General features: G+C 33.7%; 3 protein-coding genes across 3 annotated transcripts; all 3 read right to left on the bottom strand.

The window, feature by feature from the left end:
- Positions 1 to 4,028: 4,028 nt before the first annotated feature.
- Positions 4,029 to 6,360, bottom strand: LOC145575614 (uncharacterized). Its single transcript, XM_081633453.1, has 3 exons — positions 5,595 to 6,360; positions 4,995 to 5,486; positions 4,029 to 4,447 (listed from the first exon to the last, which is right to left on the bottom strand). The coding sequence occupies exons 1-3, from the start codon at positions 6,358 to 6,360 to the stop codon at positions 4,029 to 4,031; spliced, it is 1,677 nt and encodes a 558-aa protein (XP_081489579.1).
- Positions 6,361 to 7,706: 1,346 nt separating this feature from the next.
- On the bottom strand, positions 7,707 to 9,634 carry LOC145575615 (peroxidase 57-like). The gene is made up of 4 exons (XM_081633454.1): positions 8,996 to 9,634; positions 8,640 to 8,819; positions 8,366 to 8,525; positions 7,707 to 8,150 (listed from the first exon to the last, which is right to left on the bottom strand). Exons 1-4 carry the CDS (start codon positions 9,632 to 9,634, stop codon positions 7,741 to 7,743), a joined length of 1,389 nt encoding a protein of 462 aa, XP_081489580.1. The 3' UTR covers positions 7,707 to 7,740.
- A 2,688-nt stretch (positions 9,635 to 12,322) lies between these two features.
- Positions 12,323 to 14,533, bottom strand: LOC145575616 (peroxidase 57-like). The gene is made up of 4 exons (XM_081633455.1): positions 14,256 to 14,533; positions 13,404 to 13,583; positions 12,875 to 13,046; positions 12,323 to 12,747 (listed from the first exon to the last, which is right to left on the bottom strand). The coding sequence occupies exons 1-4, from the start codon at positions 14,478 to 14,480 to the stop codon at positions 12,323 to 12,325; spliced, it is 1,002 nt and encodes a 333-aa protein (XP_081489581.1). The 5' UTR covers positions 14,481 to 14,533.
- Between the last annotated feature and the right edge of the window lie 2,305 nt (positions 14,534 to 16,838).

Below are 16,838 nucleotides of genomic sequence, written 5' to 3' on the forward strand. Positions count from 1 at the left end.
TTCAGTTCAGTAATTTTTTATTTTATTTTATTATTATTATTTTTTTTTTACAACAGGAAACTTAAAGAAGTAAAAATAAATTAAGCTCAATAAAACCTTCAAGTTAATAATAACATAGATACTCCTTCCGTTTTTAAATACTTGCTCCATTTCTCCATGCGCGGAGTTTTAGCAGAAATTAGAAAAAGTAATAAAATATGGAGGTAGTGGGGTAGGTGGAAGAATTAAAAAAATTGTAAAAAGCAAAAGTAGTGGAGAGAATTGAAAGAGAAATACATAAAATTAATAAAATATGATTAATAGTGGGTCCACTAGGTGAGAGAAATTAATTAAATATTGTAAAAGCTTTCCAAATAAGGAAATGGAGCAAGTATTTAAAATCAGCCGTAAAAGAAAAGTGGAGTAAGTATTTTAAAATGAAGGGAGTATCTTGTCAAATTAATCTCAAAGTCTCAAATCTTCTCATTCATCAGTAAATCAATATTTTTACATCACACACACACAGAAACCTAACCAACGTAGGATCGTAATATATCTAGCTTAGGAAAAGATAATACAAAATATATTCTCTAAAGATACTTTCTTATCTTAACATCCCCCCTTAAGTTGGAGCATGAAGATCCCGAATGCCCAACTTGGTAAGTAGTGACTCAAACGGAGCCTTCCCCAAGGCTTTGGTAAAAATGTCCGCGAGCTGCTCCTTCGTAGGAACATACGAAGGTGAAATCAACCCCTCTTTAATTGCATCTCTCACAAAATTCAAATCAATTTCAATGTGTTTCGTTCTCTCATGGAATACCAGATTTTTAGCAATGTACAAAGCTGACTGACTATCACAAAATAAATTCATACCCTGCGAATGTTGTACACCAAAGCTCTGAGTAGTGGTTTCAACCACTTTAATTCACATGTCACAGCCGCCATTGCCCTATATTCCGCTTCTGCAGACGATGTAGAGACTGTGGGTTGTTTCTTAGTCCCCCAAGACACCGGTGAAAAACCGAGCAACACAAACCAACCTATCAAAGATCTTCTAGTCAAAGGACAACTAGCCCACTCAGAGTCACACCAACCTTCAAGTCGCAATTCACTATCCGAACGAAGAAGTATCCCTTGTCCTGGATTCTTCTTCAAGTAACGCACCACTCGAAGCGCAGCCTCCCAATGTTCTTCTTTCGAATTCTGCATAAAATAAGATAAAATATGAACGGGATATGCTAGATCCGGCCTAGTTACAGACAAGTAAATTAGACGCCCAACAAGTCGTCTATATTTTTCCACATCCTTCAATACTCTGCCTTCCACAAGAGTAATAGGCGTGTTGCGTACCTAACAAAAATAACCGAACTAACTCTACAATGTATGTAGTTGAGCAAGTAGGGGTCGAATCCCAAGAGACTAAGGACTAACTAATTAAACAGACTTAAATTAATACTAAGCAAGTAGCTAATCTATCAAGAAATCTATACTAGAACAATTACGAACTATCGAGCAACGAAAATTATAATAATGAATTAATCAAGAACTAAAGACATCTAAGATTAATTAAGTATCCCCACTAATATGAATCAATGGAATAGAACAATCCCTTTCCCTCAATTAAATCAATAAATATTCCACAGGACAGATACTCCCTGAAACAATACTAAGAGTTTCTTTCGATCAACTAATAGCTTCCCTAACATGCAATCATACCTATTTTCATGGAATCATACATATTAAAGACATTGAGAACGACATCCTACAAGTCCTAGCAAGAACAATTAGCTATTTTCATGCATAAAAGCTCTTACTTTTAATTAGGGTTCTAAAATCGATTAAGAATCAAATTTCGTTGTAAACCTAATCACTTTCAATAATACTATTCCTAGTTAATCATTGATAATAAAACCAACCCTAACAAAGAAGAACTATAAATTAATTAAATTGGAAATTGGGAATTAAACAACGCATTAAATCCATATTAGGGTTCAACCTACCCTAGATTATGAAACTACTCACACATAATAATGGAAATAACAAGACAATTAATTAAAGAAAACATAATAACAATAATAAAATAAGAGAAATGAGAGAAGAAATCAATACTTGGAATTAATTATGAAATCTTCAATCTTGAAAGCGAAACCCTAGAAAATAATACTTCCTCCGTTCTATTAATATTTCAACAATGGACTTTTTGCACTATTCATCACTCTTGGTTGACCATATAATATGATTTATACGTTAAGCAAAATATAGTCATGTGGGATCTTGTTGAATTCATGTCGTAAAATACTTTTACAATATCAACTTTTTATAATTTTTACTCTTACATAATTATAGATATTTAGCATATAAAATGTTCTTTGGGATGCGTAATTTCATCCTTGTTGTTGTATTAATAGAATGGAGGAAGTATGGAAGAACGAAATACCTAAAAACTCTAAAATAATGTATGTAAATGTGATAAATAAAAGACTATCTAAAACCTATTTATATGCTAGGAAAGTAGTAGTAATATTTACTTAGGATTAGGACTCCTAAAACCCCAAAAATAGAGCTAATTTCCTTGGTAAATAAGTGGCGTAATCGGGCTGCGGTACAAGGCTGCGAGCCACAGTAAGGCTGCGGAGTAGGCTACCAGCCTTGTGTTTCTTGCTCCCTTGTGAAGTGCGCCGCAGGCAAGCCGCGGTAAGTCATGGTAAACCGCAATCAAGTTGCGGAATAGGCTGCCATGATGCTTCTTGGATGCTAGAAACACTCCATATGAAAAAATATCTCGCATCCAAAGCAAATTCTAAACAAATCAAGCCCTACTCTTACAAAAACAAGAAACAAACAAACCGAGAAGAGCAATATTGAAAAAGGAAGAATAATAACTTTAAAAGATTAGGAGAATGAAGAAAACACAATAAAATATGACCAAATATCACCTATAAATTGTGTATAATATCGTGTTATCAAAGAGCTAATTTATGATTTTGTTGCATCAGGAAATCTGCAGGCTTAGCTCCCAACAAACCAGTTTCAGAAATAATATCAAGTGAATATTTCCATTGACAAATATAAATTCCCTGCTTACTTCTCGCAACCTCAAGTCCTTCATCTTAAAACAATCTCCCAAGTATGCCTTAAATTTCGATAAGGCTACTTTATTATTCTCTGCAACAATCAAGTCATCAACATATATCAACACATTCAACTGCAATTTTCCTTTGGTCAATGTAAACAAAGAATAATCTGAGTAGGATTGCTTAAACCCGTATTTCTTCAATGCTGCAGTTAATTTTGCAAACCAACATTTGGGAGCCTATTTCAGACCATACAATGATTTTTTTCATCTTGCACACATAATCAGAGTTATTTTTATTGAAACCTGGAGGTATTTTCAAGTAAATTTCCTCCTCCAAGTCTCCATGTAGAAATGCATTGTGCACATCCATCTGATGCACCTCCCAATTCTTCACTGCTGCTACTGCTAGGAAAGTCCTAACAGCGGTCATCTTTGCTACAGGGGCAAATGTCTCGTTGTAATCCAGTCCTTCCACTTAATGGTTCCCTAAGATCACCAATCAAGCCTTCAATCTCAACAAATTACCATGTTCATCTCGCTTTTCTGTATATACCTACTTGCTTCTGAGAGCCTTTTTTCCAGGTGGAAGTTTATGAAGCACCCAAGTACCTTGTTCTTCTAGAGCTCTTATTTCCGCTGCCATTGCATCTATCCATCATGCATGTTTCATAGCCTCTTTGATAGTTTAAGGCTCATGCCCTACTATTATTGCTACAATGTACTCTTTATGCTTTTTAGAAAACCGAGAATAATCAATAAAATATGTGAGGAGATAAGGAGTACCTGAGGAAAATGATTTAGTAGTTGGTGTTGACGATGATGGACTGTTTTTCCGTATAGTATGCGTCACAAAGTCTCGATACTTTGTGTTAGGCACCTTTGTTCGTTTGCCTTTTCCCAAATCCTCACTCACAACTTCCTCGTTCTGTCGCACCACCACAACTCTTTCACTCCTCCGCTGTACACCCTACTACTATTGCTGTAATTGCTCGGCGCCACCCCCAGTGCCCGCTGGAAATGTTGCGGGCTGGGCAGTAGGCACCGTCTGGTGCTCGGTTGGCTCCCCAACACTATCTGTGTGGTCTGCGGGATGTGTAGCCGCTAGGTGTGCCTCATGGCGTGGCTGCCTGGCTGTCCACTCCTCATCATCACTCCACACATCGTCCAACTCACGCTTATTTGCATGAACTTGTGATTTCTCAACCAAAGTTGCATCAAATGGAAATATATTTTCAAAAAATATCACATCTCGGGAAACAAATATTTCTTCAGTTTCTAAATCAAAGACTCTCCACCCCTTTTTCCCAAATGGATATCCTAAAAATACACTTTCTACTACGGATGGCAAATTTATCCCCCTTACTCCTTTGATTGTGAGCATAGCATAGACACCTAGAAACCCGAATAGACTCATATGAAGGTGGCTTATCAAAATGTACTTCAAATGGTGTTTTATTTCCATGTAATGGGGTTGGAGTTCTATTAATTGAATGACAAGCCGCTAAAGCACATTCTCCCCAAAATTTTAAAGGCAATTTTCCTATAAATCTCAATGCCCTTACTACATTCAATATATGTTGGTGTTTTCTCTCCACTCTCCCATTTTGTTGAGGAGTGCCCACACAAGATGTTTCAAATATCATGCCATTAGAAAAAAAATACTCCCTAAGAGAATTAAACTCTATCCCATTATCACTTCTAACAATTTTAATTTCTTTATCAAATTGTCGTTTTACCATTGCAACAAAATTCAAGAACATTAATTTAACATCCTTTTTATTTTGCAATAAATAAATCCAAACACCTCTAGAAAAATCATCAACTATTGTCAAAAAATAATGAGCACCACATGAGGAAGGTATTTTATATGAACCCCACAAATCAACATGTACAAGTTCAAAAATTCGACTTGCTTTATTCTCACTAATAGGAAAATTACATCTAGATTGTTTTGCACGAGGACAAACATCACAAGGTTTATTATTTTTTCTAGAAAAACTACTCACATTTGGAATCATTCTCAATATTGTCTCTGAAGGATGCCCCATCCGTTGATGCCACAGATCAAACGAAGACTCTCCATCTACTGCAAGAACCTTCACTTGAGGTACACCACGGAAAAAATACAGTCCATTCTCGTGCTCACCCACACCAATCATCTTCCTCGTCCGCAAGTCTTTTATAACACATATTTTGTTAGTAAATTGGATTGTACATCTAGATTCATCGCTTAATGGAGTCACAAATATTAAATTGCAAGTTAATTGAGGAACATAAAGCACGTTATCAAGGTGCAATCCTCCCGGGTATATCACCGTTCCCAATTGATCCGCATTAGCCGACTTCCCGTCTGGCAAACTAACAGGACAATTTTGTATTCGTCTTACATTCTTGAGCATCGTAAAATCACAAGTAACATGGTTCGATGCCCCTGTATCCACAATCCAAGGTAATGTATTTGTCTTACCATGTAGTTGTTTATTCTTTGGATTTAAAATATCCAAAATCTATTGCACTTGAGTAGCACTCACACACCTACAAGGCCCTACTCCTCTACCTCTTCCACAGCCTCCACAACGACCTCGTCCTCGACCAACACGACCACGGTCCCCCCGCCACTCGGGGTAACCATGAATCTGAAAACAACCACTCTCATCATGTCCCTCTCTATTACAGTGATTGCAAAATTTATCACTGTTGTCTTCGTATCGCTGTTTTGATTTCGAATCAACTTTGAAGGTCATGACGTTTTCCACTTTTGTACCTCCAACACGAAGTCTTTCAGTCATCCCAATGTTCTGATAAGCAATATCAATTGATGGAAGAGGCTTTTGAGTGAGGAATTGCGCTCGAATCGACGCATAATGGTCATCCAACCCAATCAAGAAATAATGAAGGTAATCCTCCTCCCTAATTGATTCAATTTGAGCAACGATGTTGCATTTACACAGCCCACAGTCACACTTAGGGACACGCATGAAAGTAGTAAGTTCTTTCCATATCTTCGCAAGACGACCAAAATAATCGGCCACTGATTCAGACGAGGATTGCTTGCATTCACCCAATGCAGTCTTCAATTGGCACACACAAGTGCCACTCACCACACAAAAACGATTTCTCAAGTTTGTCCAAAGAATACTTGCATCATCGTAATCCCCGATTGTTGATCGCAATTTTGGATCAAGTGTATTAGTAATCCATGACACCAACATCGATTGAACAGCAACCCAATCTTCTACCTTCTCGGGTTTATCTGCCGGTTTTGAGATTGTTCCATCCATAAAACCAAATTTCCTCTTGGCCATCAACGATCGCCGAATAGCCTGTGCCCATTCTTCATAATTCTCTCCTCTCAATTGAATGGGTGTTATCACATTCCCGGGGTTGTCACTCGACCCGAGATAATAAATCAGATCAATTTGTGTCTTTTCTCCCAGCTTCCTCACGTAAAAAAAAATTTATGTTTTTATTCTGGCTGTGATACCATGTCAAATTAATCTCAAAGTCTCAAATCTTCTCATTCATCAGTAAATCAATATTTTTACATCACACACACAGAAACCTAACCAACGTAGGATCCTAATATATCTAGCTTAGGAAAAGATAATACAAAATATATTCCGTTTAAAGATATTTCTTATCTTAACATATCTATTTACAAATAAAACTACAAAACTACACTATTATATAAATATAAGTGATATGATATTGTATGTCTAAATATCTTGCATTATCAAAAGGGATTATAAGACCGTATTTAACATTCATGCTAAAAGTTTATTCTATGATTTTAACAACCATCTAGGCATTGTTCGAACACAAAACTAGTCTATTATAAATTAGAATCATGCTAAATTATTGTGCTCGCATAATTCGAAATCTAAATTTGGTTTTTTCGAATTGGTTTCTAATCGGATCGGTCAAATTAGATTTTGACATCCCTAAACTAGTACATATAAAATCTGGTTCATGTTGGGTTATTGCCCATAATTAATGGCCCAACTTCTATGCTTCCGATTTTCTCTAAATTAGTACACTTAAATTTTTATGATCTTCCAACCTAAGCCATATTGTCACTATTCAAGGGACTTTGAGAGGTCATTCGATTTGTTCTCTTTATGTCTAATAAAATCATGGAGCATTGTGGACTGAGAAGGATCTACACAATTCTTTGGCGTGCATATGGCTCACCGGCCTATTTCGACGCAATCCAACAAGTGGTAGTAGTATCACGACAAAAACTCAATAAAAGGTAATTGTTCACAAACATTCAAGTAAAAGTTACTTGCTTGCAAATGTGATACTTAAAAAGTAGTACAGTTGTTGACAAAATTTTCTTTTTTAGATAAGTAGAAGAGAACTGATATTATTGAAGGGACTGACTATTCAAGTCCTTTAGACCCTAACTCCTTGTGATTTTTACAAGGTATAAATTTTATAATCGAAAACAAAAGAAGAAGCTATTTAGCTGACAAATTGAATGAAATTTAAAAGCTTAATACATTATACATACATGTTTTGAAACTCAAAAGGTCAAAGAAGCCCATTTACAAGTTCTATAGTACGAAGTAACAAATAAATCAAACAATTTTGGATATACTCTTAACTTCTTAAGGCTAAGAGAATTGAGAAAAGAATAATGTCTCTACAACTATGATTTCTCATGCTCTACAAATATGCAAGTCTTAGTTAACTTTACTACAAACTTTCCTAATTTGTCCTTGATCGCCAAGGAGGACGTCAAGGGATTGTAATTTAATCATAACACTTGCAAACTTAGCATTGAATAAGCCAGGATTTTGAGCATACTGTAGAACAAAGCTACTCGTTTGAGAATCACGTGACAAAGCTTGGTCTATTGGTAAGATTCCTCGTCCATTCATGAGTTGATCTAAGAAAGAGTTGTCAAATTTGCTCGAGCTTAGTGGATTTTGATCAAGGAACGTGAAGTTATCTGAGTTTGTACCTTGGGGGCACGTACCACTTAGTTGTTCACGAAGATTCGAGTCCATATTTGGATCAAATTGGCTAGTACCTTCGTAAAGTCGATCTTGAAAGAACAAACAATGTGACTTTCCAATCGTGTGACCACCAGCTGTTTCAATGAATAACACATTCATATATAAGAAATTTCTTGAACAATGTCACTATATACTACATCCGTTTCTTTTTTATTGCAACAAAGGAATATTATATGTCTTACAAATAATACCCCTTTGTTACAATTAAAACGTAATAGAGATAGTATATACATTCTTTTGGATTTACGACTATGAAATTAATAGAGCTAAGGTAGAAATGTAAATATACCTATAAGAAGCAACATCTCTTCGGGGTTAAAGTTTTTTTCACCAAAGGCTAAGATACTTTCGGTAACAGTTGCGAATGGGCTTGGAAGTTTCACATCTTGGGCATTAGATACGAGTCCATCTTTTCGCCCTGTTTGTACAGAATATCCCGGTCCACCACCCTATTTAGATAAATCATAGTGAGATTAATTAAAAGTGTTATTCAAAAGAAATACGAAGTAATAAACATAAGTTATATCAAATTATGAGGGTGAACCATGAGGATAGTAATTTACCAATTTAATAAGTTCTTTGGTTGCAATTGCTATAATGTCGGCACATGAGACAACATCAGGACATTCTGCTTCAGCTACACTCTTCAAAGTATCAATAAACTCGTACCCTCTAACACTCAAATTAGGACCCGCGGTTTTCTCAGACGATGGTCCATCAAGTAAAATTGAAGCATCACATCCCTGTTATAAATACATAGACAAAAAAAAAAAAAAGCTCATTAAATTAATCAGCTAATCATATCTAGGAATCAAAAAGGAATCTCAAGTACTCACGTTAAATTGTTTGTTAATAAATTTTCATGCCACCTAATAAATAAAATTACATTTTTAAAATGACATTAAATAAAAGAACTTACATGGACAAAACAATCATGAAATTGCATACGAAGGAGAGCAGGAAGAAGAGTTGCATCCTTGCCAAAAAGTTCTTGAACTTTAGTAGTAATGGTGGCCTCAACGTCGACATTTGGTGTAGGACATAAACCTTTATAGAAGCCTACTTGCAAACCCGAAGGTCTTGGAGGGTTGGAAGAATTTGGAGGAGTACTTGACGGACTTACTGGTGATGAAGTGGGAGCATTTGTGGGGGAACTAACCACGGGACTAGAAGGCGAAGGCAAGGTTGTGGGAGGATTTGAAGGCGTTGTAGGGGCCGGAGTTGTAGGAGAACTCGAAGGACTTATCGAAGGGGAGAAAGAATTGGCGGGAGGAGAATCGGCAAGTGGACTAGGACTAGGAGGACTACTCATAGGACTAAAAGGAGTAAACGGAGTGAAAGGAATAAACGGACTTTCGGCTTCTTGTGATTCAAGTAAAACACGTGAGAGTTTACGACCCTTGAATGCATTCATTTGACCATCGAACTTACCTCGATGACCTAATCTAGATCGCTTTTCGGGCAAACCCGAGCCGTGACACTCACCAACATGGCTCAATGCCAAGATGAGCCATATGCTAAGTGCCTTAAGTAATGTAGCAAAAGTTGGAAGACTCATTGAAGTTAAATTTTAGCTCAAGATTTTGGTTTTGTGATTTGAGAAAATTTTGGTAGTTTGGTCCACTGAGAAAGCAACACTTATATATGAAAGGCTAGGAAACATGAGCATAATTTGTTTTTTCGTGTTACAAAATAATGTGGTAACGTGGAAGTTTCATTTGTTGCTATTATGTAGTGTGATAGCTGATGAGTATGTCAATGACTACATTTTCTTATTCGAACACGATCTGACATGAGATTTATATTCTTTAAAACCATATGATCTCATATGAAACAGGAAAGCCGCAATGATATAGTATATACTAAGTTTAATGTATTTATCGGTTATTTATTACTCCGTACTACGTATTAATTCTATACGGAGTATATAGGATTCCTTTTTTTTTTTTTTTTTTTTTTTTTGAAAACCATTTAGGGATATAGGATTCCTTATATTATGTAGATCAGCAATTTTTATTTTATTTTATATTTTTAATCGGTTCGATGAAAAAAATACTAGATCAGAACCCTTATATCATGAGTCAATCCAATCTGAATTAGCGGGTTAGACATTTTAGAATTGGTGAGAAAAGGATAAGTAGATTTCATTCCCAAATTGTTCATGATGGAGACAAAAAATGGATAGTATTATTTGCTATATATATATATATATATATATATATATATATATATATATATATATATATATATATATATATATATATATATATATATATATACACACACACAATATTTGTACCTAATTAAAATAAGATTTTCAAAATCACTCCCGCTATATATTCCAAACATTTAAGTTGCTACCTAGCACGAAGTGTTGTAAAAATAAATGTTTCAAATGCTACAATTAATAGAATGAATAATGTAATTGTTTGATTAAAAGGAAGATGGTGTGGCGTGAGTCATCACTGACTTTGAAAACAAATTCAGGCGCAACCACAGTGTGGCGATTTTACCTAATAAAGTTGTAATTTATACCTTGAGTGGCAGAGTAATATTTATCCCATTGCAGATAAGTAAATAAGTTACGCAACAAACATGCGTAAATGGTTAATTTTCATTGTAGCAATTTTTCCAATATGACTAATCGGGTGCACCTAGATACATTGGCTAAATACATTTGTTCTTCAGATACTTTGTGGTAAGTTGATTGTCTTTTCCAGCCATTTATTAGTCATTGATACTACTAGCTTGCTAGATTACTACTCCTACCATATTAATTAGACAAATTAGTTGTTCCTAATCAATCCACAAAATAAAACGCGCTCAAAATTAAAATAATCGCACTTCACCCCCAATATTAATTAGAACCACCTATTTAATTAATTTTATTATGATTAGCTTAAGCTAATAAGCTTTTAGTCAATCTGCCAGTGGATTCAAATGAAGCGTATTTCATTTTACAAAAACTTATTATTAATTAGATATCAGACAGCTTAAAAAAATAATCTATATATTTTAATGTTTATAAATTTAACTTAATTTATTTAATTTAATGACGGTGAGATTATGTCCAAAGTCAAATTGATCGATTATTTTTATAAAATAATAAGGGAAAAAAAAAAGTCAAATTCATTATACTTTGTATATGAACATCCATGTGGTCAACCACTAAGATTAAGGTGGTCTAAGAGTATAAAATGTTTATAAATTATAATGATGGAGAAAATGCTTGTTCTTTGCAAAAAATTATACGTTGCAGAATGTTGATGGAAATTCCTTAAGTTGACTTAAACAATAATCCCACCGCTAAACGTACTTTCATTATTGAAAAATGATGATCCATCATACAACGCACGTCACTAGCTTGGGTCTCTTGTAATGGGACAATATAATGTGTATTACGTGTGTGTATACAACAAGTATGTCCGTCTTCAAATTACACAAAAGTCACCCCTTTAAATTTTTCCGCGATTTTTGAGAATCAAGTTTGTTACACATAATATGTCTCTGAAGGTTATAATTTTGATCATTTATTAGTATATTTTTGATACTTAGAAATATCTAAGGCATATGATGGACTTAGCTAATAATGAGAGCTTGGAAGGTTGACAAAAGATGTCACACTTTAGTTTGTTCCCATTTAAAGAATTTAATCTCACTTTTATATACGTAGTATTAAAACTTTTTAAAGTGAAAGTAGAACTAGTACAACGTAACGAAAGTTAATTTTTTTTACTAATTAATTTGTTCATCTTGGGAGTTTAAGTGGCATATGAGCAGAACATGATACTCGTAGTGAGGTTGTATCATGTGCATGGTACAGTTGGTTGTAAAATGGATGTTAGGAATCTACTAAAAGTATACGGTAAGACAGGTTCATTATATATACGGTGAGACATACCCTTCATCCTCAACGCAAGCTCACAAGTCATGACTCCCTCCCTCGTCTCTTCATTAGTAGTGCATCGCGCATGCCCCAACATATATATTATGCATCAATCTCATGACAAAGTATTGCTTAAAATTTTTCAAGAGTAATAAACTTCGTTTCAATTCAATTGGTATACTTGTAACCCATCAATGCAAAATGTACCTTGCCTCTTAGGTACAAGAAAATCATGATTCCCTTCAAATAAATATAGAGTAACACTATAATGAAAATAATGAATGATCGTCACAAAATCCAAATTATTTAATTTGGATTTTAATTACTTCGTAATCAAGTCTATCCAAAATTTTAGATGACTTAACCAATTACACCCTTGTTAACCATCCGACAAGTTGTCCTAATTTGTCCATGTAATCCTGTAAGAACATTAAGTCTAGCCAACTTATCCAATGCCAAAGCAAATTTAGCATTAAAATCAATTTTATTAGCTGCTAAATCTTCCACAATTCTGCGAGTTGCTCTATCATAAGCAATGTCTTGATCAATTTGGAGGACTCCAAGATTTTTTAGGATCGAATCGTAGAACTTTTTGTCTACTTCAATTGGAGAAATTTGGTCTAGATCGACGAGGTTGGTCTTCATCCCATTTTCGGGACAAGTATTTTTCAAAACGTTGAGAAAAGTGCTATCGATTCTAGGGTCCGACCTTCCTGCTTTGCCGTTGAAGTTGTACATGCGGTCTTGAAAATTAACGCATTGTGCTTTTCCAACAGTATGTGCACCTATATATGTACATTGCTAAATGGTAATTAGAAGAAACAATGTAGTGTGTGCACGTTACAAAAATGTACTTCATATAATAAAATTAATACAATATATATTTAGGGCTTTTTTTGTAATATGATTTACCCAAAAGGAGGACAAAGTCTTCAGGAGTGAATCCCTTGGCACCAAATGTTGTTATGGCTTGAGATACGGGCACATTTGGAGGAGGTAAGCTCATGGCATCGCTAGCTAGAGAGGTTTCACCATCACGTCTCCCTGTTTCAACTTTATTGTATGCAATTGCACCACCACTTGCCTATATAATATTCATACGCGTATAAATAATAATAGTACTTAATGTGAGACAGTTTCTTATGAAACATTAAAAAATTAAAAAAAAAAAAAAAGGGTCTATTTGACATTTGTCATCGTCAAATAAATTATCTTTAATTTTTTTCTCTGATATTACATGTATTTTATCTTAAACTTTAGTTGTTAATAGTTGCAACTACTTTTTTAACGATTTATCAAAACAAGTTATATGATCTTTATTCATATCGATATGGTAGTAAACTAGTGATATACATTCTATCATAAATTCGTAATAGCTCAATGGCATCAAATTAGAAACAAACTAATTTATTAATTAAGCAAAAGCACTAAATACACGTACCAATTCAACGGTTGCTCTTGTCACTATAACAATAATATCAGCACAAGAAACCTTGTTAGGGCAAACATTCTCTATGTCTCTCTTAATATCATCAATGAGTTCATAACCTCTGACTGATCTATTTGGCCCTGCAGTCTTCTCAGTGTTTTCTCCGTCGAGTAGAAGTGATGCATCACATCCCTATTCAAATCATGATTAACATCGAAAACTTATTGGTTATTTAGTTACAATATATAGAAATAACTGATGCGACTAAGCTAATAGACGACCATCAAGAATTCAAGCATGAGATTATAGGAGTTTAAACATTATTGTTCAACTACAAGTTAAAATACAATAAAATTAATATAAATTTTGTCTTGGTTATGCAATTTCATACGTAGAAATCTTACTTTAATACTTAAAACTTAATTATGTTCGATGATTGACAATTAATGAAGTAAGACATCATATATTAGTATTTATGTCTTAACTTTGAATGTAATCCACGTTGTGCTTCCAATTCTCAACAAACAAATTTGATCCATATTAAGAAAAAAAAAATAAAAAAATTTTAACAGCAGACATTAAAATGAAAATACATGCATGAACTGAAATTATTTAAATTTAAAATTTATTATGACTAAACGAACGTAGATAACCCTTATTTAAATTTATCTGAACTTGTGTTTTCTAAGGCGAACTAAAGATCATGGCCTAGCTAAGTCACTTTTCTAAGTAATTGCTTATAACTTTGAAAATAATTCAAACAAGATTTGAAACTTTAATAAGAACATAAATCTAGATTAATGCTGAAATAATACAGTAATTATACTAATAATGAACCAATTAAGAAGGAGCATTGGAGTATACCCTAATAAAGCAATCATGGAAGAGCATACGAAGCATGGCAGCTGCTAGGGTTTTATCACTATGGAAAGCCAATTGCACTTTCTCACGGATAAACTCCTCAACCTTAATATCACCACATTTGCCGTTGTAAAAATCAACGACCAACTGACCGTAACACTGGCCGGCCAGGGTCATGACAATGAGCCCGAGGGCTAACAAGACCACCGACGAATTGTTCCTCCTCATGACTACTTATCTATCACCTTCACCTCCTTCCTGAAACGGTCTAGTTAAGAGTATATGAATGGGAAAAGAAATTGAAAATGAAAAACATTTATAGGGGACATTTACAAATTAGTTATGGTTTTAATGTAATGTTATAAGGTAGATTAAGTCCATGCATAATAATGCTACGTGCAACCGACTAACTAAATGACTATTTGCCATGTCTTTCTTTGTAAAGCATGAATTTGATACACTGATTGTTTTTTTAAGAATAGATCAATCATATTATATTGCCAAATTGTCATTTTTATATAGAGGCCTTGAAAAATGAAGACTATTGAGAATATTATTTTGAAACAGTATGGAATTACCAATTTTTAAGGGTCTAATTGAGGATCTTAGTGGCCCTACACTATTTAGTAAACTCTTCAGCCACCTCTTTGATTCTTGTTTGTACTCCCTCTAACCCTTGGTTGGTTTCTAGTTGTTTCAATTTGACTTTGGACATGTTCTCAAAACCCGACACAATCATATAAAATCATGTACTCTGTAAATTATTTTGGGGTTTGTCTCAACATAATTTAATACAAACTATGAAGTAAAGTTTGTGGTTTAAGATAGTTAAAAGTTTTAATGATTCAGGTTATGCATTGCAAACTTGCATGTCAATGTTTACAGATTTATACTCTACATCGAGAAAGGCTACACATACAACCCTTGTATGTGGGGCCTACATACAATATGACATGACTTTTTTTTATTGATCGTCAAATTGGACCCCAAATTCCACTCACTTTGATATTTCATTTGAATTGAAATTGAAATTTTTAATACCATAATTTGAAATTCAAAAAAATTTGTTATTTTCAATGGCCGCATTTAATTTCTGAATTTATTTTTTGTAACAAAAAATACTGTTCATTTGTCTTCCATGAAATAGCAAATTTTCCTCCCGTTGCATTTTTCTTCCATGGTGAACTCTTTTTTTTTTCTTTTTTTTTTTATATATATTATCTCGTTGGATACTCCTATCAAATGTTGGATTCAGACCTCTATTTTTCAAATGTACTCCTTCCCTCCTTAAATAGACCACTCTCCTTCTCTATCAGTAACATTGCTCAATATTATACAACCTTTTTTTTTACACAACCCAGTTAATTATAATTGAGTTTTGTCCAGCAAAGACACCGAACATAGGTGGGCATTCATTCATCCAAATATGACACTCTAATTACATTTTTATATATTATACTTATAAAAATGTACATTAGAGTGGTGTCATTTACACTGTTAAATATTTAGATTCATAGTATATGAGTGGTAAATTGATGTAAGATTCATATTATTAGATTAGACTCATTAGAGGCATTGCACGCACCTGGCATAATCTTTTGCCTAACTCTGGTTTGCATATGGCTTAAAGCTTAATGAGTTAATCTTTATAATGTTATTTTTATGTTTAAATACTACGGAGTAATTTAAATTCCTCCCATATTTTTGTTCTGCATTAAAATTCAAGTTGAATTTGGAATTTTCATTTTGTCAAAGGTTTAAAAGATAAAAATATTAATCATCAATTATAGGAGATTAAATTGCTTGCATTATTATTTTAATTATTAGATAAAGGAGATTCAAGGGACATAAAATGTCAATAATGGTAGAAATAAAATTTCAAACATAAGAACGTCAAAAATGAAGAAAATCCCCCCAAAATGACAAACGCAATAATTTCTAGCATGTTCACTTCAACTTAATTTCAGTTCAGTTCAGCTCCTAATTTCCTTCTCTCATAAAATATTCATTTCATCTTAGTTCAGTTCAGTTCAGCTCCAATCAGTTCAGCTCAGTTCAGCTCAATTCAGTAAATGCGAACAAACCCTTCGTAAATTAATTGGTAACAAAAATCGTAAGTATATGATCAATTACCGACAATGTAATGAAGAGTAATATATTTCGTTTGCAAAGTTTTACGTTTACATGGTGAATATCTCGCAATGTTGGTTACTAGCACACTACTCATGAATCGTTACACATTCAATTTGATATCGGATTCGAATCTCATCCTTAATCACAACATTTTTTAGAATAGTATTCTTATTCACATAATTATCTGATAACAAAGAATGATAATAAAGTATCTGAAATTATATATTCTATGCATATATGACTTTGTTTTAGTAACAACATTTTTTTAAAGGAAAAGTAACAACTTACATATATGAAAGTTTGTGTTATGTGTAACATTTGTGATTTAATTTCATTAAATAACACTTTCTAATAAGTAATTTTCATTTATTAGCACTTTCTAATATGTAATTTTCCACTAAAGATGGCAACAATGCAAGATTATATTTAAGGAGATAAGTAATAAATACACGA

This window comes from Chenopodium album, chromosome 13 (assembly GCF_948465745.1).
Source record: "Chenopodium album chromosome 13, dcCheAlbu1.1, whole genome shotgun sequence".
Classification (NCBI taxonomy): Eukaryota; Viridiplantae; Streptophyta; class Magnoliopsida; order Caryophyllales; family Amaranthaceae; genus Chenopodium; species Chenopodium album.